Here is a 24,875-nt window from a genome sequence, read left to right as displayed (position 1 = left end):
CAAAATTCCTACGTTCATCTTATGTTGAAGAAAATATCATGTTCAGATGTTGAATGTGAAAGAAATTAATTTGAGGACATTATTTGTTTGACCAGGAATTTGTCACAAAAAGTTATGCCGAATTAACCTAATTTATTTATTTATTTATTTATTTATTTATTTATTTATTTATTTATTTATTTATTTTTCTTTCTTTCTTTCTTTTTCTTTCTTTTTCTTTCTTTCTTTCTTTCTCAGAGTTAATGGCTTAACAGAAGAGTGCACTGAGCGAGGGGTTGGACTAAATGAGTTACCTTGGAGACAATATCAGAATATCCATAATACAAGATTATCAGGTCCTGCTGATGTTGCCAAATTCAGTCACTTAAAATAAAGCCTTTTGGTTATGTTAATAATTGAGAAATTCTGTCTATTGATTATTATGCTAAAGAAACTTATTTTTCTATCTTTTCCTTATCCAGAAAGGAAAAGAGAAAGCAGATTTCTCCTTTCATTCTTTCCACTTTACATTTTATTAATGATTTCCCAAAGCCTGAAGTGAAATCTTGATTTTGTTTTCTTTTAATTTGCTAATTTCCCCAAGTACATGGCTTCCCCCACCCCCAAAAATAAGGATTCCTGCTTGACTAAGCAACTCACCCCTCCTCTTTTTCTCTTTAAGCCCTTTCTTTTTATTCCAAAGGTACTCAGCTCTCTCATCTCCTTCAAACCAGTAGACAAGGAAAAGTAACTCCTTTTTCTCACGAACTCCACCTCTGTAAAACTGAAATACTTTTGATAAATGCATTTATAACATATATTTGCTACTTTGTAGAATGACTGCAATTATATTTTTTAATTGTTTACTTTTATTGGCATTATTCAGGACCTATTTAAATTCTTAGTTTGAGAACTGACTTGGGAAGATTCATTTTACATTAGATGAAATGCTCCTAAATTATCTTTTCAGCACATGACAAGTTCTTACGACAAATCAGCTGGCACTGTCAAGAATTTCCTGGGCAATTAAAGCAATTATTTCCATCGTAAGAATAACAAAAGAATGGAGCTGTTATTAAAATAAATTACCCATATTATATACGTCTCTCTTTCTCTCATTATAAGTACTTCATGCACATGCTTTTGCATGCTGATAAGTTAACATTTTATAAATAATCAAGTAATTTTATGGTTATTTGTGTAATCTAAATTGGAGCATCACACTGTTTGACTGGGAAAAGAGCTCTGTGATGAACTTCTTTCCTTTATGAAGTGAATCAAGAGATTAATTAATCATTCATATTAAAACACACAAACAATTTCAATTGTGTAACAAGTCATAGGTAATTAGCAGAAGGTGCTGAGAGGTTTTTTCCCCCAGAAAAATAAAATAAATTGTATTTAGCTGCATAAAGCTCCAATATAAATTATCAAATTTTTAATAAAATGATCCTTATCAGGTTAATATATAACTTCATTCAAGAAATTATGTTAGACTGAAAACTGTTTGTTAAAATTAGCATTATTGATATTTCCAGAAAAAGCATAGGCACATAAATATTTAAAAATGAATGAATTCTATTCCATATTTTAGTGCTTTCTTATTGTATAAAGATTTCTAATACAGCATCCTTAGGAAATGATGCCTAAGAAATCATCCTTAAGGGGTGACATGTATACGTACACGGGTATGCATCAGACAGAATGTCAAAATCTATTTTACAAAGCCTAATAATTTAATTAAATTATGCCTCAATGTGTTCTTTTGGACTGTTCTTATCCCAGGATATCATCTTCCACTGATGGAAGAAGATACCCCAGTCACTGTTTAAATTCTTCCTCTGTATACAAAAGAGATCTAAAAATAGTTAATGTTAAGTTCTCCCTTAATTTTTTTTTGTAATATTAGTGGCAGAAAAACTGCTACTTCCACAATGTAGAATATGTTTTCTTCATTCTTCAAAACCATCTTTCTGAGAAATGTTATGTAAATGTCTGAAGTAAACAGCAAAGAATTCATTTAATCTTAAAATCAAAACATTCATCTCCTGCATTTCATAAGGAAGGCCATGAAACCACACAAGAAGAAACCTTACCTGGTTCACCATCTAAAAACACTAAAAGCAGTTGCGATAGAGCTCACCTGGAGAGTTCTGAGGAGAAGACACAGGGGACCCACGTGGTGACTGGCAATAACTGGGATGAAGTAAGGCATGTGGTGGTACATATGACATAATTTCCTCTTCAAATAAACTAAGCAGAAAGTAAGCAAAAATAAAGCAGGTATGCAAATTGATTTGGCTATGCCACATGTGATATTTTGTAGGAATATTATATATTCCTATATGCACCAAACAACACCATGTTGATTTCTTTGAAAGACTGCACATTTGCATCTGAAAATGTCAAAAGCTACAAGTGAAAAAAATTAAAAGGTTTAAGCGTAACTTCCCTGTTCCAAGTGTTTCCACTGGAAATATCTTTATTTGTTCTAAAGTGCTATCAGGTTGCCACTGTCTATATAGCTGCATGCAATATGAATGACAGACCTAAAGCATTTATGCTTTACTGCTCAGACCACACACACAAATAATTCTGTGTGTCCCACCAGAAATATGTAATGCCAACAGCTAACTCTGCTTTTTGTGCAAAATTGTAAAATAAGTTGCAATGTAGTAGGCCTCCTCATTATATTTTATGAAAAGACTTCTTTAAATATACTTTTTTCTCTAGGCTTTTTTAGAATTTATTTCAAGATTTAGTTTTAATGTTTTATAATTTTAAAGGTTTGTATAATTTTATATGTTACGTTTATTCACTGATAAGTCACTTGCAGCTGTTAAAATGAACAGTATGTGCACTCATTAGGAAGTAAATAAAATTTAAATTATGCCGTTTTTTAAATATGGAACCCACAAGCAATGTTTTATGTATCTTTCCCCTTCTGTGCTAAATGCATGTAGCTTTCAGCCCAGTAAATGTCTTCCATATGTCTTCTTAAGGGAGGGTGAAGGTGAGGAAAATAACCCAGTCCTAAAAAGCAAGGCTCTCTCTTACTTTGCATGTAGCACAAGTCCCCCCACCCCCTTTTGCTAAGTAAAGCACTACTCCTTTGATTGCTTACTGCAAATGTTTTCCAATGGAACTGAACATTCCAATGAAACTGGTCCTATCTTGCAAGATTTTCCAGATGCTTTACTTCAGTTGCATTTCTAATGTGAAATATGGCATTCAGACTTTGTTGCTCGGATACTAAATTGCTAAACTGCTTTGAATGGAAGGCCATTCTCATTCACGGAAAGTCTTTGATCCAGCTGAGGCATCTGTTGGGAGAAAACTATTTTGTCCACTTTTCCCCAAGAGTGCCCTGAACTGGAGCTATAATCTTACAGTAGCAATTTCAAAATACTTTGGAGCAGATGGGAGAGCATAAGGCTGCAGAAAAGAAAGGAAACAGTGAAAACCACCAAACTGCTTTCTTTAGCCAGTGGAAATGTGTCGTGAATGGAGTTCTCACAGGTTCCCAGATTGTCACTTTGTTTAATGTTAATAAAAACAATGGGCTATTATGGCAGAACGTAAACAAAAGATTTTGAGAGGCATTGCCTTCTTTCCACGAGACAAATTGTTTTACAATTTAGCCTGAAGGTAAATAGTTAATGAAGTAGGGGAGAATATATTTTCTCCATTTGCAAATACATGTAGAAATAAAGGAACACTGCACAGGTTCAAAAATAATTGATATTTTAAAAAATGTTGATCATAGTATTTTTTTAAAGATGTAAAACACTTTGAGTGATCTATTAAAACAGTCCTGGTTTGTCTTGATAATATATTATTCATAAGCCTTCAAGATAGTACGTTAAAATACTACAATTAATGCTTCTGACATAATCATCCTTCAGAGCCATAAAAATGACAGGTCCATTGAGGAATGTGTTTCCTGACAGATGAATATTCCCAGAATTGCTATAAAAAGAATAACTTTCAAAACAAAGCAAATGTCTTGTTGAAATGAACTTAGGAAAAAAAATCCTAAAGAACAGTATTATGCAAGCGTTTGAATACAAGCAACATACTGTGTTATGGCATGAAAGTTCTGCAAGGGCACCCCCGCAATATATCAGAGGCAACATTATACAGTGGGTGTGTTTTCATGGCAGAGTAAGTCTAAAACCCTGAGAGTTATGAATGAGCAAGTGTGCTCGGATATGCTCCAGCTTGGCTCCAATTAATATGCAAGGCAGAAAAGGTCCCTGTTGCTCAAAGCAGCATCTACACATCACTCCTCTCCTTTTTTAAAAAGCATAAATTACAAATGGTAACAATATGCTACAAGTTAAAACACACATAGAAGAGCTGCAGGGCAGAAAAACATGTAGACCAGCGATGTAATACCCCAGTTGATAATACTGTATACTACACAGAGTGAGGGAAGGTGTGGTGGGGGAGGCTCCGGTAAAGTGTCAGTCTGAGAAAAATGAATGGACTACAGAAATGATACTAACACCTTAGGGGATTGGGGATACATTCTATCTGAGCCCTCTGATGCATAATGAGAACCATACAAATATAGAAATGCTCTATACAAAATCCCATCACAAAATCCGATAATTATGCATGAAAGAAAAAACTAAGATTTGATCAAATGGACACATGACAATGATCAAAGTGTAAAAATTTGCTAAAGTAAATGCATTACTGCAGACAGATACTCAGTCTGCAGTAAATATCCATTACCTTAATAACATAACAAGATCTGCATCACTGGATAACCGCACTAGCCCTGGTGTTCCTTCAGTCCGAATAAACTGGATCTTCTCCCTGTTTGTATCAAGCACTAATGTATGTCAAGGCAATAAATCAAACTCCTGGGACATATCAAACAGGCCTCTAAATTATTTTAGGCACATTTTTATTCATTACACCATGCCCCCGCAAAAGAAGAATTCTTCAACAAGCTCCCCTCTGTTAACACCAGTGACCCTCATTAATAGCAATAGCAATAGCAATAGCACTTACACTTATATACCGCTTTGCAGTGCTTTACAGCCCTCTCTAAGCAGTTTACAGAGTCAGCAAATTGCCCCCAACAATTTTACCCGCCTCAGAAGGATGAGTCAACTTTGAGCTGGTTAGAATTGAACCGCCGCTGACAGTCAGCAGAAGTAGCTTGCCACTGTGCCACCACGGCTCATTAATACTTTCTAAATACTGTTATTTTCTCTTGGCCTAACTTTTCTACTCAAATGGCTTCAAGTACCTTATCAATGAAAATAAGTAATTTATTTATTTATTTATTTATTTATTTATTTATTTATTTATTTATTTATTTATTTTGAATTTGTATACCGCCCTTCTCCCTGAGGACTCAGGGCGGTGAACAGCCAGATAAAAACATCAGATACAAATATTAAAACACATTTAAAAATATATATAAATTTGGCCCCATTAATTAAAACGATAAGCAAAACAGAACAATTTAAAAAAACCCTTAAAAAGAAATTAAGCCAGCCCGGCTTGTTGAAAAAAGAAAGTTTTAAGGGCACGGCGGAAGGCACTGAGGTCATGGATTCTCCTTATCTCAAAAATTCATGGTAATGCTAAATATTCCCCGAATAAATGAATTCCAAGGAGTAGCACAAGCTCTAGAGAAAGACATTGTTCTAAAAGTGAACCATTAAAAATATATACGTTCTCCTCATCCTACCAACATAAAGAGAATCCTATTAGTTTCCTAAAAGGGTATGAACTAAGACACAAAGATATATTTTCTCTATACTGCACTGTTTTTTTTAAGGAGAATGTGAACTTGTTATATTTTGCTTAGGCCTTAAAATCAAAACATCTCTGGTAAGAAAAAAAAAGTCATTATTCTGCTCACCTGAGTGAATGATTTCTTGTGAGATCTGGCTGTCGCTCTTGGAGAATTTCAAAGATATTGGGTTGCCGCAGAAATGCAACAATCTTGTCATTGTAAGCTGAAAATTCAATAAAGAGTTCATGTTGAAAACCTCTGCTTAAAAACAATAGTCATTTTTCTTCAGGAAACATAGGTACAGGTTTTACCCTTTAGAAATTGATGTTTTTCTAGAAGAAGGGATCTTTATTAAGGATGAAAAGAGATATTAAAAATGTATACAGCTATTTATGTGGTGCCTATCAAAACATGTTAAGCCAGTGTGTTTTTTCTTGGGCTTGTACACCTGTTATGTTGCAGTGATACTGCAAACCAGTGAAGATCCCAATCCTATCCTAGATGCCCTCTAGATCTTCATACTTTGGTCCTATCCCATTTGGCGGAGCTACTACCCTTTACAAGGTACCTTATATGGCACTTATTTCTTTAACCCAGTATGAAGGAAAAAATAATCCTTCTGTCACAGCCTGAGCTGCCTTTCTGGCAATTAAAAAGTCAAAATGAAAAAACTGAAATAATTTTGACAGTGTCATCACCTGCCAAGTAACATAAAAGCATAGCATTGCTATAATATTTAGCCCTCCTTCGATTCCTTGGGAGATAAATTAATCGCATAGGAGCTAAAAAAAAATCCAACTCTATTATTAAAAAAGAAACAGACTTATCCAGATCACAGTAATATAAGAGCTTACAAATTAATTTAAAATGAAAAAAAATGAAAAAAAACCATAATACATGAGCATGGAATCTAATACCTAGTTTTATGCCAGGATTTAGTTTAAAGATCTGTAACAAGTACTAATCATTTCTTGCAAAGAAGAACCTATCTTCTTACTTGGGTTTGTTGTTGTTGTTGTTAATTTTATCTGGAATATATTTTAATATAACTTAAAAAACATTATTCAGTGTCCTACAAACTGGAATGACAGAGAACAGATTATGACTTTTTTTCTGTGTGACAAAATTTAAGTACTTTTAGGGTGCCATTGTATTCTCTATAAAACTTGTCTTCTCAAAACTAAATATAATCAATTCCCTGAATTTGACTCACAGTAGAATTAGTTTCCATTAATTTTCAACTGTCTCATTATTTTCATTGCCCACCAAATTAAAACAGCATTCTGATTTGCTCAAGTCCAATCAATGCAGAATTAATTGTGTCTACATACTTATTGATTTGATTTCTCTTTCCTAAGTGAAGAGTTTATATTTGAGTTTCTTAAATTATATTATTATTTTTCCGCCATTTTGTTAATCCCATCAATATAATTTTGAAGTTATTTAAATCTTCTAGGATACCCTGTTTCCCCCAAAATAAAACATCCCCTGATAATAAGCCCAATCTGGCTTTTGAGTGCATGGCAATAAGGCCAAGCACTTATTTCAGGGTTCAAAAAAATATAAGACAGGGTCTTATTTTCGAGGAAACACAGTAGTAGCTATTCAAGTACAGATAGTCCTTGCTTAATGTCATGATTTGGGACCAGTAATACTGTCATTGAGAAAAGCAGTCATTTAGTGATTACCCTGCTTAGTTACAGCGGTTCTGGCAATCCCAGTTGTGGCAAATCACCTATGGTCTTTAAGCAAGACATCACATGATCATGGCTTGTGACCACCCATTCTCTTCCCCTCATTATTAAAGCCATTAATAAAAATATTGCAAATTAGATTATACATTCTAAATATTATTCTGATGAAAAGGCACGGTCCTTGAATTTTAAACAGAGTCGCCTATTGCAAGCATTACCATATGCAGCACTGAAGAAATGGGCAGCAACAGAAGTTTAAATCAGTAGTGATTGTCAAGAAACCAGTGCTGCTGAACAAACATCTAGCCATTCCATCAGATTAATTAGCTGTGGGTGTCTTCCCACAATGTGACAGCTGCTGAACTCAATGAATTAACTTCTGTACTTGAAAGCCATGAATCACCAGTCCTGAAGCCAATAGGTTTTGTCATGTGTAAGGAAGCATCAAATATACAAACAGTTGCCACAGTAACTTAGCTCATTCAAAACAAATTTGATAGTTAAATAAATGATACTGTATGAAAAATAAGAAACCTATTTTAAGTAATTTTTCGAATAAAACATATATAATAGCATATTTATAAAGTTTCCATTATTACTGCAAGATTCTCTAATTTAGCAATATGGCTAAATTAAAGTAATACTGAGAAATGAAACATATACATCTGTTAATTAACACATCAAGCAAATATCAATTACTATTTGTAATATATTTGTGTGCTTTTTTAAAAAAAAACATTCATATTTTAAAGCAAGGGACACCCTCTAAACTCATTGGAATGAAGAGGTACATACAGAGCTTTGTGCAAACAATGGTATCTATTCCAAAAATTCTGTTACTGAAATCAGTTATCTACGGAGATGCTGAGTTCTCTCCCACCAGATGTCGTCAAGGAAATTGGATAGCCTTTGTTGGAGATGCTTTAATTTGGATTACAGTACTGTTACACTGAGAAGAGAATTGTACCCTTCTAAGATTCCTTGGAGTAGCCCCAATACTCTAAAACTGTGTGATTCATCGCTTCAGTGGGATTTGCTTTGCTTTGTTTTGCTTTTTTGTCCCTTCAAGTTATTGCTAACTCCAGGCAACTGCCTGGATTAATCCCTACTGTCTTCTTAGCAAAGTGGCTTGCCATTGCCTGCTTCCCAGGATTGAGAGAGAGTGACTGGCCCAAGATTACCTAGTTGGCTTTGTGCCTCAGGCAGAACTAAAACTTCCAGTTTCCAGCCTGTGGTGCTTTAACCACCACACGAACTGACTCTCCTTTACAGTGGGTATTGTGGCATACAAATAATGATCAGATACTGCTAGGATGGGACAACTCTGAACAGAAACAAGAATCACTAGTAATAACTGCTTGCTAAATTATTGCCAAAAGCACTGACTTCTTTTCCTGTTCCCCTTTCTTCATAAAATTGAAAAAAGGCACAATGACATAATCACAGTAAGAATTTCTGTATTAACACAAGCAAAAACCAATGAAGTGGTATAGCGGTAGAGAAACGTATAGCTCAAATATGTAAAGTCAGTGTCCTGCCTTGCTAAATATTATGTCTAACTTCCTTTTAAATTAGACACAATATACACTATCAGTCTCTGATAATTCAGGAAAAAAACATTTCGGAGAAACATTTTGCTAAAGTTTGCTAAATCCATATTTGAATCAGCTTACACCTTAGAGCAGGCCTGTCAAACTGGCGCCCATGGGCCAGATACATCATGCGCAGGCCACGCCGACCCCAGCTCCACAAAAGCATTAACGTCACGAGACATCACAATCTGGCCCATGACGCAATCGAGTTTGACACCCGTAGCTTAGAGGATGCATTCCTAGATGTTCAACTACAGGTAGTCCTCGACTTACAACCACCATTGCGCTCAAAATTTATATTGCTAAGCGAGACACTTGTTAAGTGAGTTTTGCCTCATTTTATGACCTTTCTTGACACAGTTGTTGTCAATCATTGCAGTTGTTAAATTAGTCACACGGCTGTTAAGTGAATCTGGCTTCCCCATTGACTTTGCTTGTCAGAAAGTCGCAAAAGATGATCATATGATCCTGGGACACTGCAACCATCATAAATGTGAGTTAGTTGTCAAGCATCTGAATTTTGGGGATGCTGCAAAGGTCATAAGTGAAAAATGGTCATCATAAATGTGAGTCATTTGCCAACTGTCTGAAATTTGATCACGTGACCATGGGGTTGCTATAACGGTCATAAGTGCGAAAAATGGTCATGTCACTTTTTTCAGTGATGTTGTAACTTTGAACGGTTACTAAATAAATTATTTTAAGTCAAAGACTACCTGTAAAAGGTTCAAAGGGGTTCAAAATAGAAGTCTAAACTGCTTTTCATATTGACCCATCACCAATAATTCAAAGTATTTGAAATAACCAGCTTTTCTTTAAAAAAACAACAACACCTGTTTTATCAAGCAACTGCATCCTGAGTTGCCTACTTATAGAATCGATCAAAATACCTGATTTAAAAAAAATAGGCTACTCACAGGTTTTTTTTATTGTGAAAAATAAGTGTGTTCATATCAGAGCCTTATTTTCATTTTTTTAAATCCATGCATTAAAAATAATTATGAAAGCTTTCCTCTTTCAGAACTCTCTTCTCGTTTGTATGGCTCCAAATTATCACCTTGATTAACCAAACTTCCATACCTTTGTCTAAGGGGTTCTATACAGAGCTTAAGAAGTGGAAATGTTAGTGATCTCATTTTAAAATGTCCAACTAATGGCAAAAGCTGGTTTGTGTTTGGATGTCCTGCAAAATGCTGGATACCTGGCAACTGGGAAGCATGTGAGATAGGGTTTGTTTGGCAAACTAAGAAGTAATAATGTGGAAAACAAGCCAATAATATGCTTCAATTATGGTCACCAGCAAGAGACTCCTAAGTTTCAGTTTTATTACAAGAATACCCTTTTTAGTGTTATTATTCACATTATGACATTTGATACCTAACGTTTCCCCCAGGCAAACATGAACTTGGAAATATTTCACCTGAAGTCTTTAAAAAACCCTTTATTTAAGACTAGCGATGCATGTTAAACACGTACAGCCAGTCCCACGTCAAGAACAAGTATCGTTCCTAAATCTGTTTTTAACATGAAATTAATAGGCAGTCCATTTGTAAGTTCTCGTTGCCCATCAATAAGGGATTCTTGACCTGGGGACTGCCTGTATTTATATCTAGTTATTGTTTTTATTGTTAGGAAGCATCTAAAAGTTTTCTTTTTGAGCAATACAAGAGTACTTGTAGAAACAACCTTATGCTTTGACACAATAACATAAAAAGCAAAGACTGCATTTCAAGTGGCTCCAAATGAAGACATACCCACTGGCACCATGTCCTGGTATTGAGCCCTGCTGACCGCACTGAATGTACTTGATGGCCTTGGCAAGACTGGAGGTCCTGAATGGCGTGAGTCTTCTCCCACCTGAAAAATAAAACCAAAGATATTTTAGTGTGCAGAAGTCCTTCTTACCATCCTATATATTTTATATACTATTTATTTGAGAATTTTTGCCCTGTCCTTTCTTAAAACGTTACTGAGCATAGAAACTTTTATTTGCTAAGCAAATTGAATGTTTGACAAAAGAAAAGGTTTTATTAGATGGCAGAAAATTAAAAATGAATCCCAATGATTTCTGTGAAGCAAAGGGTTTCTCAATCTTAGAAGACCTCTCTTTTCTCAGCTGAATTTCCACCATATCTAGAACAGAAACCCAAACCTTTTTTTCCTGTTTTTCCCAAGCTGATAATACCAACTTTCATGTAAACTAGGAGGCACCGGTTAAAATTCAAATAGTTTTCTGACAAACAACCAGAGAAAAATAGATAAATTTTTTAATCTGCAGTCTTAATATTTCTATTCTGAAGAACAACGTGGCTCTTCCATGTTATAATGCTTCTAATTATCAATGTCTTATAATGTTTTTAACTGTATATGTAACTGTAAACTGCCCAGAGTTACCCTGTGGTAAGATGGACAGGCAATAAAAATTTTAAAAAAATAAATATAAAAACTATCTGATGTTACTGATGAGTTCATTCAATGAATACAAATCAGGAAGTATATTTTAAATTTTCTAAAAGATTTAGATTTCCTATGATATAATGATAGCAAGAAGAGGAATTGTATTTTTAAATATATTATGTAAACAAAACCCTTATGAAGTCCTAGCAATTGTAGGAGCATGCACAGGAGCTGAATAGGGAGATAAAGGTAAAGGAATCCCTGCGGATTTAGTCCACTACTCATTGCTGAATATAGGGCAGCAGTCTCCAACTTTTCCAGCTTTGCGGACTGGTGGACGGCGGATGGTTCCACATGAACAGCAGGCAAGGGCATTTGTGCAACTCCATTTGCACAAGTGGCAGGCACAAATGGAGCTGTGCACGGGCATGCACACTTGCCCACCACTTCCACTGCCCAGTTCTCAACAGGCAGTTGGTAGTGTGCCCCAGTCTGGGGTTTGGGGACCCCTGCTATAGGGGAGGTACTCATCTTTATTTCTAGCTGTTGAGCCAGCACTGTCTAAAGACATTTCTATAGTCATGTAGCCTGCACTATGTCATGGAGTGTTGTTACCCTCCCACCAACGTGATACCTATTTATCTACTTGCATTTGCATGCTTTTGAACTGCTAGATTGGCAGGAGCTGAGGTGAGAACAAAATCTCTCAGTCACACAAAGCTTGGGTCTGGAGCCTGGCTGTCAGCTTTCTAGCCGACAAGCCCAGCATTTTAACCACTGAGACAGTACTGCTGGATGGGAAGAAGTCCTTTAAAATATTCCAGCACCTAAAGCTTCTAAAAGCACCAGTGTGAGTTTCCTTTGAGATGCAAATATAAAGCAATAAAAGAGAGAAGGCTTAAGGCATGGAGAGAAAGGTTTGCAATTCCCTTTCAGCCTGGCCAAGAGTTCTAAGATTGTCAATTTCCTGTGGATAATATTGGATAAAATTGGACTGAGGGTTACTGTAGTATTCTATTTGCCAAATCTCAGTGTGGCTGGTATGAAATCTCATATTTCATCCCTGTGAAAATACGAAATCCAAGATTAACCTGCCTTTAAGTAAGGAGATAAATTCATCACTGCTGTGTTTGAAGATTTGGGATATTTTATTGAAACATCGCAATGTTTCATTGCAGATAACACAGCTTACGAAATGCATAAGGAATTGCCAATAGTTCACGAGTATAAATTTCACTAAACGTAGTGAAGGTTAATGGTTATTGCAACAAAAATATTAGGATGCACATAGAAAGCCTAAGTGAATCATCTATGAACGTCACTTCCCTTTGCAGTAACAACCCAAAATTTCCCCTTGTTGAACACAAGCTTCACTTCTGCAATTTCCTGGCTCCAATTAGTCGGGTCTCTTTGCTGAGGTTCCGCAGTTGTTGTTGTTTTTTTACCACACTACTATTCGTTTTCTATGCTGAGAAGCACTCACTTTTCTCTTAGCGTGAGAATCACACATGCCAGCAAAGCTTTGCCAAACAGATAGTATAGCTATTAAATTTTGCTTCCCTGAATTAGATCAAATTGTATTTGTCTTATAATTGACTGAAGAACTATTCTAAGTTCCCCATTTTTCAGTGGAGACCTCTTTTTCCTGGAAATGGAAAAGAACAGCTCCTTCTGAAGTTGATGCCCAGAAGTTGAAATCCAAGTACTATTAACTCCAATTCCTTGATTTCTATCACTATTGCTGAAAAATAAGCCCAACTGCAGGCTTGTTTCCAAGAATTCTTATAAAGAAAGGAAAAATTTATGTTTGAATGCAATGGTTAATAGCAACACTGCATAAACAGTTTCCACTTGTGCAACAGATTTTTTCCTTCCATATCTGCACGTGAACTTCTCTTTATCTTTCATCCCCCTGCAGCTGCCTTTGTTTCCATAAAATCTGTCACGATGCAACAAATTTCAGAAATATAAAGAAGCAGACGAATCAATTTCTTCAATTGCTGTTAATATATTAGCAAAATGGGGCATAAACATACTTCATTAAAGGAAGGAGAAATAGTCATTGTCATTATACTTTGTTTGAAAGGGAAACACAATGCAAATATAATTAACTCATAGATCACTGCTTTTTGTTTAATGTTGTGTTTCTACATACATTCCTCTTTAAACACAGCTATTGTTTCATGATTCCTAGAAAGACTTTGGCATTCTGATTTGTAATACATTAAGGGGGTGGGCAACATTTGCATTCCAACCTGACAATTGGTAAATCCACACACATGTTTACCCAGTAAATTAAATTCATGAAATATGATAATATAAATCACCAAACTTAATTTGATGGAGATTTTACCTTTTATTTAAGGTTATTCTGTCTTTTGATATTGTGCAAGGGTCAAATTTCTATGTATGCCTCTTTTCTACTATTACCTGTTTTACAGAAGTGCTCTAAACAGCCTACTGCTTATGTTGCTTTGAATATATTTGCGGGCAAAGGCCCCCTGGTGGTAAAGGAAAATAACAAAGAGATTTTTATAAAAAATAACTGCAAAGTTCAAACTCCTTTGCCAACCTGGCACAACCTGAATTCAGCTGACTCAGGTCACAACCTGACACAACCTGCTATATACCCAGGAGCAATGGGAGCTCTTGTCTTCTTTATCTTCCATCATATGCAATAGATAATAATTGCAATTCTGACATTTGTGTACTTTGTTCTAATACCAGGCTTAGAATAGTTCATCGCTAAACAGCTGATGACTTGGGAGTTAGTAGAAAATTGCCCAAGGAAGAACTGGGAGTGTTCAGAAATCAAGACAATAAATAAAATACATTATCAGCATCTGGGATGGGTTGAATACTCTTTGCCTCCAAAATTCTAGATTCAACTCACAGTATCTCCACAAAAAGCAAAGAGACAACCAATCAATTGGAGATCAAAGCCTGGTGCCTTCATAGCAACATGTAATCAGTATTGATGGAATGATGCCTCCATCCACTATCCCTCAGGTATAATCATTCAGCTGATACTCTTACGGCTGTTGCCTTGTCTGACTGGCTTGCCACCATTGAGGAGCAGCTTGATAGATAGAGTAGCAAGGGGATATGTGAATACCAATTTAAAAATTGATCCAATAAATAAATAATATGGTTTTTTTGAAAACCAACGGTGTATAATGGCTCATAGTGTTAAGTTAAATAGTGGAAAGCCCAGGTTCAATTCCCAGTTCATTCTATAATCAAAACACTTTCACATGTTCATAATCCATACTTTATCATGGCAAATTCAAAAATTCCTTGTATGTGTTTCCTATGATAAGAGGGCACTCATTCTGTGAAAGGGGTGGGTGGGTGAATGTATGCTTTTAACACAATGGAAAATGCCAATAATGAAAGACAGAAATCAATGGTGAAATATCTAATAAAACCAAAACATTTGGGCCAATTCAAGCTTACCTCACCAGCACTGTGACTGCGCTGCCTTGTTAAGTGCTGCCGGTGAACCAAAGCACTAGTTGGTCTGCTGCTCTGCAAAGGAAGCCGTGGGTCAATGAACGTGGTGGTACGTGAATTGTGGTCAACAAAAAAAGCCTAGCAAAGGAAAAAAAAATAACATTATTCACTATTCTTTGCTCACTGTGGTATTTCAGGTTGCATATCTTTCAGCATAAGTTTCAGTTAGATCACTGAATGCAGACATAGGAAATCACCGATCCAATGAATGCTAAGTTATGAACCGAACTATGACACAAAGATTTTTGTTATTTTTTTTAATGCATAATAAATATGGTATGGACAATTAGTGCTCTAGAAAACAGAGATTCTCCTTTCTGCTATCACAGAAATTGAATAAATAAATAAATACACTAACTCAAGAAACTGTAGAGTTAAGAGAAGGCCTAACATTTGAAGACGGGTGGGAGGGAGAGTGAGAGAGAGATTTTTTAAAAGCACTACGTGTTGTAATGATAAATGATGGGGTAGTTATATTTCAGACTCACCATGCTGCCCTCCTAGGCTCCCTGCCCAACTTTTTTTTAAAGGATTCATTTGACAAATGATTTTAGAGAAATAATATGAGCTTCCTGAGAAGGTAGTTTGCTTCCTAAAGCACGAGCATTTTGTGACTAACAAAGATCATCATGGCAGCCATTTTGTGAGCCACTTATTACATGCTCCCAAAATTCCCAACGTGTCCCTGCTCACAAACAAGTTTCTTACTTTTTTCTCTTATTAAAAATAAAAAAATAAATAAAGAACTATTAGAAAAATAATTTATAATACAATCTTCTTATATATTCACTTTAATTCTTATACATAGTAAGATTACAACCATGAACAGAAGAATACAAATACAAAGAAACCAATTAATTCCTATGGCATGTTTTATTATAGACTGAGGGATATCTGGTATAACTTAAGCAGGGCTATTCCAACTCTACCAACCTCTTTTATTAACGGGTTCCAAAGGCAGATCTTAAAAATACCATCTAAGGTCAATAACTTTAGAAGATGTAGAAATTTCTTAGCTACCTCATCCAGAAAGTTTTTCCCCCCCAATCTGGTAGTAAGGAGCTTTCAAGACACTTAGCCTTTGAGAAACCTGTCCTTCATGACTTATCCAATTATTTATTAAAACCACCCAAGTTAGCCATTCCTTCATTTTATATTGATTGTGAATTTGTTGAGTGATACGTTTCTTCCTATATTGTAGGATGACTTTCTATATTATCTACTGTGGTATTTAGAGGAGACAATATTCCATTAATCTATCTAGTTTCCTAACTATGATAAACTACTGATTCTTCTTCACTGTTTTTCCCTCCAATCATTTCTACATCCTGAAAGACTGAAATATGGCTAGGCTCTACGAGCAATGTGTTATCTTCCTATACCGAAAGACCAAACTATCTGTGTTTTTCAAGAGACTTTAAATAAAAAGAACTTCCTTAATTTGTATTTTTTAGTTTTTTTCTTGTCTATTTCCATGCTAAATCCAACCATGATGAGAGTCACAAAATAACAACCCTCATTAGATTTTTCCCACTATCCCACTATCTGCTCTGGAGACACTCTAAAACAGGGCTGTCAAACTCCCAGCCCATGGACTGGATGCGTCACACGCTGCCCACACCCTTGCCTGATTTAGCAAAGGGGGGAAAGTCTCGATATATCTCGTGACGACGCCGTGACGACGCATGTTTGACACCCCTGCTCTAAAGCAATTTGGAAAGGAGGAATGTGTGAATAGATTCAGGGGAATAGGAGAAAGATGTAATACATCAGTGGCAATTTGTTTTGATATAAGTATTATCTCGTATGGATTTTTGTCAAATGTGTATTATTTTATAAAGTATTATTCTACCTGCTTTAGAAAATTATCTGTCTTGCATACATCCACAGATCTCACTTGAAACTGTCAAAAAGAAAGAATCCCATACATGCTGATGGGGACAGACGGACTTTAAAAGATTTGCACATCAAAGGAAACACACATTTAAAGACAGCTTAATCAAATGCTTATCACCCAACTCAAGTATGAAGCTGACTACAGAGATTCCATAGTACAATTGCTTATTAAATAAGCTGCTTCTGTAAATAAATAATTGTGAAATACCAGGTGTGCAGGACCAACACATGCCTTTGTATCACAACAAAATAAGTGAAACAAAAACAACCACAGAATACAACAAAATACCACAACTATTTATATTGCTGTCCTTAACTACACTGTAGTTGGTGGAAAGACAATATGCTATGGTAGCATAACAGCATGAACTTGAAGAACAGATAGGCATTACAAATTGACATAGGAATCTGTCTGAAAGTCAAACTTAGAAACACATTCTCTGTTATGGGTGCCTTTGAGTGAGTAATGACTCCTGGTGACTGCCTGGATGTAATGGAATGTGTGGATGACCTTGGGAACCAGGGAAAGAGATGCTGCCTAGGTAACAATCCGACAAGAGAGGTAGGAGGCTCCAGTGGCTTAACACAGAGAAAGAAACTTATGAAGGATCCATCCTAATGGATCAAACAGTTAAAATAGGCAGAAAGAACCTTGTATTTTCAAACTTGCAAGATTGATGTCACCCCTCCCAGATAAACTAGGTAGGAAACATGACTAGACAAACTAATTCTATTTGATCATAAGGCTACATTAACAGAATCTTATAATTCTTAAAGTAGAAACTTCCTATCGCTGCTTTTAACTACTGACACCAAACTGGCTGTCAGAAGCCACCCTAGTTCTCCGTATTACTGCTTTGACCCATCTGATTGACTATTTGTCAACCCATGCTCTTGTGATTTAACCATGTGATGGAATACCATATATTTTAATGAAGCTTTTGCTTAACAAATTGTAACTCTCAGAAAACTACACTAGAGACCTGCTATGCACCCAGACATGTCTATAAATGGTATACAATTCAGATGCTAACTTTACTGAACTGTGTGAATTATTTTAGTTGAAAGCTTGGGAGATCTCTTCTTGTTCTTGTCATCAACCCAATTAAGCTTGATATTTTAAACCATTCCAATCCTGTTCAGTTTTGTATATTTCAAATACTCTGGCCTAACTGGTTTATAAATCTCTGTTTGATATCTTTTCTATCTAAAATAAGGTAGCATGAGTGCAATCTCCCAAAGGCTAAAATCTTAATGAGATGAAGCCCAAATCAGACACGTAATTTGAAAGCATAGTCATAATTTCAGAGCATGTTTGTCAGGTAGGGAAACAAATGGCTCCCAATAAATAGTGTTGCTTATGCATAACACTGATTCTTTCACAGAAATTTAACAAACTAGACAGCATTTATTTACATCATATACTTAAGCAAACAGTAAAGATGCTTATGGATTACACTAAATGAATACAATCATATTATGCACACAGGCTTGAAACCAAGCAATAGCATTTTGTTATGTAATGAAATTCCTCTTTTGAAGCACCACTAGAGAAAAGAAAAAAAGGATGGAGCTTCAAAGTTCGGTTCTAATCTGAACCATGATACTGAAGATGGGAACCAAGCTGAATAGAACCAGGGAGAGTGCAAGCGAGAGCACACAGGCCTAATTTTAAAAGTCCCACTGGCCACCAGAGAAAGGGTGTAGTTTGGATATTTATGGTAGCTGGGAAGAGAAACAGGATATTTTGGTTTGGACAAACTACAAGTTTATCCAAGTTGGCTAACTGAAGCTCTGTTTCAAGTAAATTATAGGCACTATAGTAATGTGCAGTGAAATTAAATTGATAATGAAAAATATATATTATCAAGACCATGCTTTCTCCAGTTACAACTGTTGTGGCCATCAAAAGAATTGGAAAAGAAAAACGGAGGTCCCTGAATGATAATTAATGCTGGAGAAAACTGATAATAGCTCAAAATAAATAATTGCAATGTTAAATGAAGTAAAACTGGACTGATTTCAAGAAGCATTAGAAGTCATAGAGGTTATCCAATCCAACTATCAGTGCAGGATCCGCTCATGCAGGGGTATCAAACTCAATTTCATTGAAGGCCACATCAGGGCTGTGATTGACCTGGGTGGGTGTGGCCAACTGGGTGGGCATGGCCAGCTTGATGCCACTCCCCAAACTGTTGGCATGTTTCCTCTTTGCACTGGGTAGACCGGACCAAAGCCACGCTGGCCCGATGTTTTCTCTTCACATTGGGTAGACTGGGCCGAAGCAATGCGGGCTGGCCCCTTACATTTTCCAGGACAGCCCCATGGGCCGAATCCTACCACATTGCGGGCCAGATCCAGCCAACAGGCTTTGAGTTTGACACCCCTGCACTAGTGCATCAATGACAGATAACCATCCAGTCTCTTTTTCAAGACCTTTATTGAAGGAGAACCACATCATGTAGCAAACTTTTCCGCTGGCTGACAGCCTGTACAGTTCAGAAGCTCCTCCTAATGCCTAGCTTGAACTTGCTTCCTTGCAATTTTATCCTATTGCTTCTGGGTAACAGAAAGTACATCCACTCTTTTTTTCTGGCTAAACACAGCCAGAACCTTCAACTGTTCGCCATAGGATTTGATTTCCAGTATCTTTGTAGCCTTCCTCTGCGCTTGCTCCAGTAGTTACTATTGCTATTTTTGAACTGTGGTACACAGAACTGGACTTAGTACTCCAAAAGGAGTCTGACTAGGACAGGATAGAGCAATAATTATTTCTCATTATATGTCCCTAACACTCTCCAAGATACTGTAGCTTTGCTTTTTTAGCAACTGCATCACATAACTGGCTCATGTTTAACTTGTGATTAGACAAAAACACCCTGATCCCTTTCCTATATGTTACTTGAAAGTCAGATAACCCCCGATCCTATACTTGTGCCATACAGTTCTACTCACAAGCAGAATTATATATGCCTCCCTATTAAATTCAACTCTATTCATTTCAGCCTACTGCTTCAGCCTTTTTAGTTCCTTTTGAATCTTCTCTATTACATCAAAATCATTAGCCAAACATCCCAGCTTTGTACTCTTTGCAGACTTGTTAAGTATCTCTCAAACTCATCTATCTATATAATTGATAAAAAAGTTGAACAGAAATTTTTGCTGATAATGATCAATGATGGCTTTGCCACCATTGATGGAACTATGAATTCTGAATCAGACTAGCAGATTCTACTGGAAAATGTCAGGGTATCTGATCATGAACTGAAGCTCAAGGGAAAATGGGTTATTTAGCAAGACACATAAATCATATAACTAAAGCAGAAGAAAATTAAAGTTTCAGAATAGCTAAGTCAAAGTCCTGACTTTAATCCTAGAGAAATGTTATAGAAGGACCTGAAGCAAGGTTCATGCAAGGAAGTCCACGCACATCCCTGAGTTGAAGTTCTTATGTGGGAAAGATTGGGCTAACATTCCTCCAAGCTGATGTGTAAGACTGATCAAGAGTTATCATAAACATTTACTTCCAGTTATTGCTGCCGAAGGGGGGGGGGTGCTCCAGCAAAGGTTCACATATCTTTATCACACACCAATTTGTAGTTTTGGATCATTTTCTTCAATGAATAAATGAAAGAGTATAATGTTTTTGAGTCATTTATTTATTTATTTGTGTTCTCTTTATCTAGTAAGATTTGTGTGGAGAACAATTTATGCAAAAGGGTTCACAAACTTACAAACATCACTACAGAAAGAGAAAAAAATCATGAAGATTTAACATACTTTTCTTACTTCCTGCCCCCACTCTGGAATAGCATTCCCCTGAATGTAACATCAGCTTCAATTATTTTGTTCTTTCAAAAAGGCTTCAGGGTCTGAGAAGTTCTCATGTCCCACAGAAGTGTTTTTACCTGTATTTGAATTGTTCCTTGGGGTTTGGCCTTTTTTCTTTATGGTAATATTTTGTTATTTATATTATAGTTGATTACTGTCAGGCCTAGCCCAAAAATGACATGAAACAATCCAGCCGACATTTAATTTATTTATTTGCATACACCGTATAGACAGAATCTTGCCAGACTAAACCTATACTACCCTAACCTAACATATATCCCCTAAGAAATTCTAGGAAGTGAGAGTGAAGGTTCATTCTCTGAGTTTGTAGGTTGGTTTTCCAATGTCTTATTACCAGGCTAGGTAACATCTTCAGTGGAGTTTAGGGGATGTCAGTGTCAGGGTTCTTCTGTTTATAATGGCTTCATGTGGTCAGTAGGTCTTGTGATGGTGAGGTTATGTCAGATAAAGCACCCATCAAGTCAGGGAAGAACACTGACACTGACATCCCCTAAACTCGGCTGAAGATGTTACCTAGCCTAGTAACAAATTGTTCAGAAACCAACCCACAAGCTCAGAGAACGAACCTTCACTCTCATCCTACACCCGAGCTACAGATATTCACCACTATTACAATTCTAGGGAGTGGTTATCCTAAATTTCTTCCTCTTTCCATGATCCATGATCCTGGATTATGCCATCTCTTGTCTCACCTCCCCCTTCCTTGGAATGTGTTCCCTCCCTCCTGGGAAACTGGTGTTTCACTGTAGTCCATCACAGCAGACACATTCATAGACACATTCCATCACAATTACTGCATTTAGGTTTATAAATTGCAAACTCTGAGTCACTAGGAGTGGAATGGGAAATAAGCCTGGTAAATGAAATAAATAATATTACCATCTACTGACACATATACAAGATTTTTTTTTATAGCTCATCAAATTAAATTTTAATCATTAAAATTTATAATTGTTCTTAAGGCTAAACTTAAATTAGAATAAAAATAATGTATACGGATAAATTGAATCAGGTTGAAAAATGTAGACATGGCACTGCCAGGAACCATTGTAACCTCTTTTATGTAGAAATTAATACTCCATTTTGAATAAATGAATAATCTGGTTTCATCATCAAGTATGAGTGTTTTTGTTGTCATTTAAAATTATGTTTCCATTTTATTGCATTTGTTGTATGTTTCATTGACTATGTCACTGTTGCCTTTGTACAGCACTTAGAGACCTTCAGATTAATGCATTTTTAAAATTTTCATTTATAGTGTAATGAGTATGTATGTATGCTTTGATTCTGTCAATATTTGGATTAAGACAAACCAATATGTTCATTTTAAAAGTTGCCTCTTTATATCTGTTACCTTGCCCTGATGATCGTGCTTCATTTCCCAACCCCGTGGCAATTCTAGCTGTTTGTTGGCAAACATGTTCAAAAAGCCAACTAAATCACGATTATGCTGGTAGCGCTCAAAATGATGGGTATCTCGTCGAACTTTGGTAATCATGTGCTTCAGACAAGTATTATTTGTAAACATTCTGTAGGCACTCTGGTGGAAGGAGAAGAAATCAAAAGTTATTTTCGGATTCTCGGACTAACATTTTAAGGGCATCATCAGTTTTGAAAAATACAAGCCAAGGGAATTTGCCATCCCCTAACATAAATTCCAATTCCTTCAAAATTAACTGCTCACTATACTCCTGGTGTTGTGCAGTGTTAACAGTAGGGTGAGAGAGCCAGTTTTCAGAGCTGAATTAAATGTTTTCATTGGTTAAATGCTTAACCAATGCAAAATTAAAAGCTTTAAGCTCCTCGTTTAGTCTGTATGCAAAGAAAGTAATAAGATTATAAGAATGCGGATAATATTTTTCTTAATTTATGGTAAAAACAATTAACTGTTATGGATGCTTCTGAAGTTAAGCATATCATGTTGTGCAAAACCTATACACTTTCCCAAAAAAACTAATTCTCTATTTCATTCCATTCCCCACTCCCAATCCTGGAACAGTCAGTAACTCTTACAAATTAAAAAAGTAAAAAGGCAAGAAAGAACATGTATCAAGTCCCTAAAGGCATACCAAAGCCCAGAGTGTCACGTTGAGGATTTCATGTCTCATAACAATTACTATTTGTATTTTTCATACTACACCTTCAGACCATCAACAAACCACTGATAATTCTTTCAGATGCTTGCCAGAGCCACTCTGATCATTCTGTCCGGCAAAAGGTGGCCACAGAAAAAGCCCTGATCCATATTCCTACAACTCTAATGTCATTTAATAGTGCAACCTGCAAATTTCAACAAATCATGGGATTTTATTTTGTAAGCCATCCTGGGTGGCCTTTTAGAGAGCTGTGTAATTTTTAAAATTAAACATATTTATATGCTCACTTATGCATGCGCCCGTGCACACACACACACACATTTTATTGGCGGTCCAACTTGCCATTATTCTAGTATGAAAAAAATGTGGTACTAAAAATGCAAATATATCCGACTCCTCCAGGGACTACAACCAAGCTTGATTTGTGGGTGCTACTCACAGTGTTTGAATGCAGCACGGTGAAGAATTCTGGGCTGATGAGGAATTTTACTGGGGGTGACTGGAGCAGCAAAGTAAGCCTGGATCTGGAGGTAGAATGAGGCAGCACATTGTCCCTTCGGTAATCTATTACAAAGACGTAGTAAGAGTCATTGAGTCAGACAAGGATTTCAGTGCCATCAAGGAGAATAAGTAAAAACTTGACTACTTTTATCTTTATATGTGACATGGAATACTTATTTTTTAAGTATTCTTAGTATTAAACACCACTATAAAATGGAGTCTTAAACACTTTTTGAAATTAAACAGATTAAGTGAAATAAAGGAATAAAGAATACAGTTAGATCATTACCCCAAGTGAGTAAGGAAAAAAAATTGACAGTCACAGTAGCACTATAATTCTTTCACTTCCTTACACTTCAAATCTCTACTTTTAACATCTGAGAGAGTTATGTCTAAAGTATTGCTCATTATTTTTTTAATGATCCATCCTTTGGTACCTTGCTGGAATGCTGCTGAGTTTAAATTTAAAATATCGGGAATTTAGAGATAGTGAGAGAAAAAGAATCCTGACCGTGGAAAAAACAAAAATATTTTCTAAGTATTATGGGAAAATATAAAAGAGAAAATTATACAAAACAAGAGTTTTTGCCTCTATTAGGAAGCCAATAAAAGCGATTGCAAAACTGATTTATTATTCAACCAGCAGCAGCTGACAACCAAAGGATAGATATTGGAAGTCCCAAGAAATCTAAATATGACAATATGTTCAGCAAACCAAAATGGTGTGACTACAGACCTACAAGCAGCATAATCCCACATGACCAGTTTCACTGAAGAAAGAATGAAATACAGAAGCTACATCCAAACAACTTGCCCTCATCCTCCCACCCCCACTGTGTTCTTTTCTCCCACACTGCTTAGACAGTGCCCCAAACAGGAGAAATGGGCTCTACTTGGCCAATAGAACCCATTGGGAAATACCATTCAGAGTTTCACTTAGATTTCTTGAAGGGGGGCGGAATCCTCCAACATATTTGTTTTAAATTCATTTTTCAATGGCAACATATTTTTGCCCTCAATATATAGTGGATCAATCTCAAATGAAACGTTTGACAAGCAATTTAAATTGAGGTTGTGTTTCTTACCAGCAGGTGGACTATGGAAGTCAGGATCTTCTCCAGCTCCATCAAGAGCAGTTGAATGCTCCTCTGGCCTGTCGTTAGTCATTGTTCGGCGAATACTCTGATACCTAAAGTACCAAGACTGACATTATATATGCCACACAATACATAAAACAAAGAGTTCTCTTGTAGTACAACTAAAAAGCTGTTTGTTTAATGACTTCTCGCTCTTCCTCATCTTAAACTATTTCAAGCATCGGATTATAAAAAATGTATTAACTACAAACTTATGTCCATGCTTGGTTTTTTTCTTTCTCCTTCATAGTATATTTTCTGTTTGTTCTAAATCTCAGGGCAGACATTGCCTTGTTATTGATTTTTGTTCTGAGTAAAATGCTGCAAAAACATTATGATTATACCTAAAAATTGAAATGGGAGTTTCCGTTCGTTTATTTCCATACAATAATCCCTCTCATAATTTTAGGTATGCATTTTTCGAAACATTAGTATTTGGAAACAATAATGGAAAATAATAT

General features: G+C 36.0%; 1 protein-coding gene across 1 annotated transcript in view; it reads right to left on the bottom strand.

The window, feature by feature from the left end:
• Positions 1-24,875, bottom strand: part of HECW2 (HECT, C2 and WW domain containing E3 ubiquitin protein ligase 2) — a 116,898-nt gene that overhangs the window by 33,906 nt on the left and 58,117 nt on the right. The window contains exons 11-18 of the mRNA XM_070956832.1: positions 24,364-24,467; positions 23,217-23,341; positions 22,036-22,221; positions 14,877-15,011; positions 10,778-10,880; positions 5,864-5,960; positions 4,720-4,803; positions 2,123-2,232 (exon numbers count right to left, since the gene is read on the bottom strand). Of these exons, the coding sequence (XP_070812933.1) occupies positions 2,123-2,232; positions 4,720-4,803; positions 5,864-5,960; positions 10,778-10,880; positions 14,877-15,011; positions 22,036-22,221; positions 23,217-23,341; positions 24,364-24,467 (944 nt within the window). The remainder of the gene's footprint in view (positions 1-2,122; positions 2,233-4,719; positions 4,804-5,863; positions 5,961-10,777; positions 10,881-14,876; positions 15,012-22,035; positions 22,222-23,216; positions 23,342-24,363; positions 24,468-24,875) is intronic.

Source organism: Pituophis catenifer, unplaced genomic scaffold (assembly GCF_029215685.1).
Source record: "Pituophis catenifer annectens isolate HBS135680 unplaced genomic scaffold, rPitCat1.0.hap2 SCAF_1, whole genome shotgun sequence".
Classification (NCBI taxonomy): domain Eukaryota; kingdom Metazoa; phylum Chordata; class Lepidosauria; order Squamata; family Colubridae; genus Pituophis; species Pituophis catenifer.
This window is presented reverse-complemented; position numbering and strand designations above follow the sequence as displayed.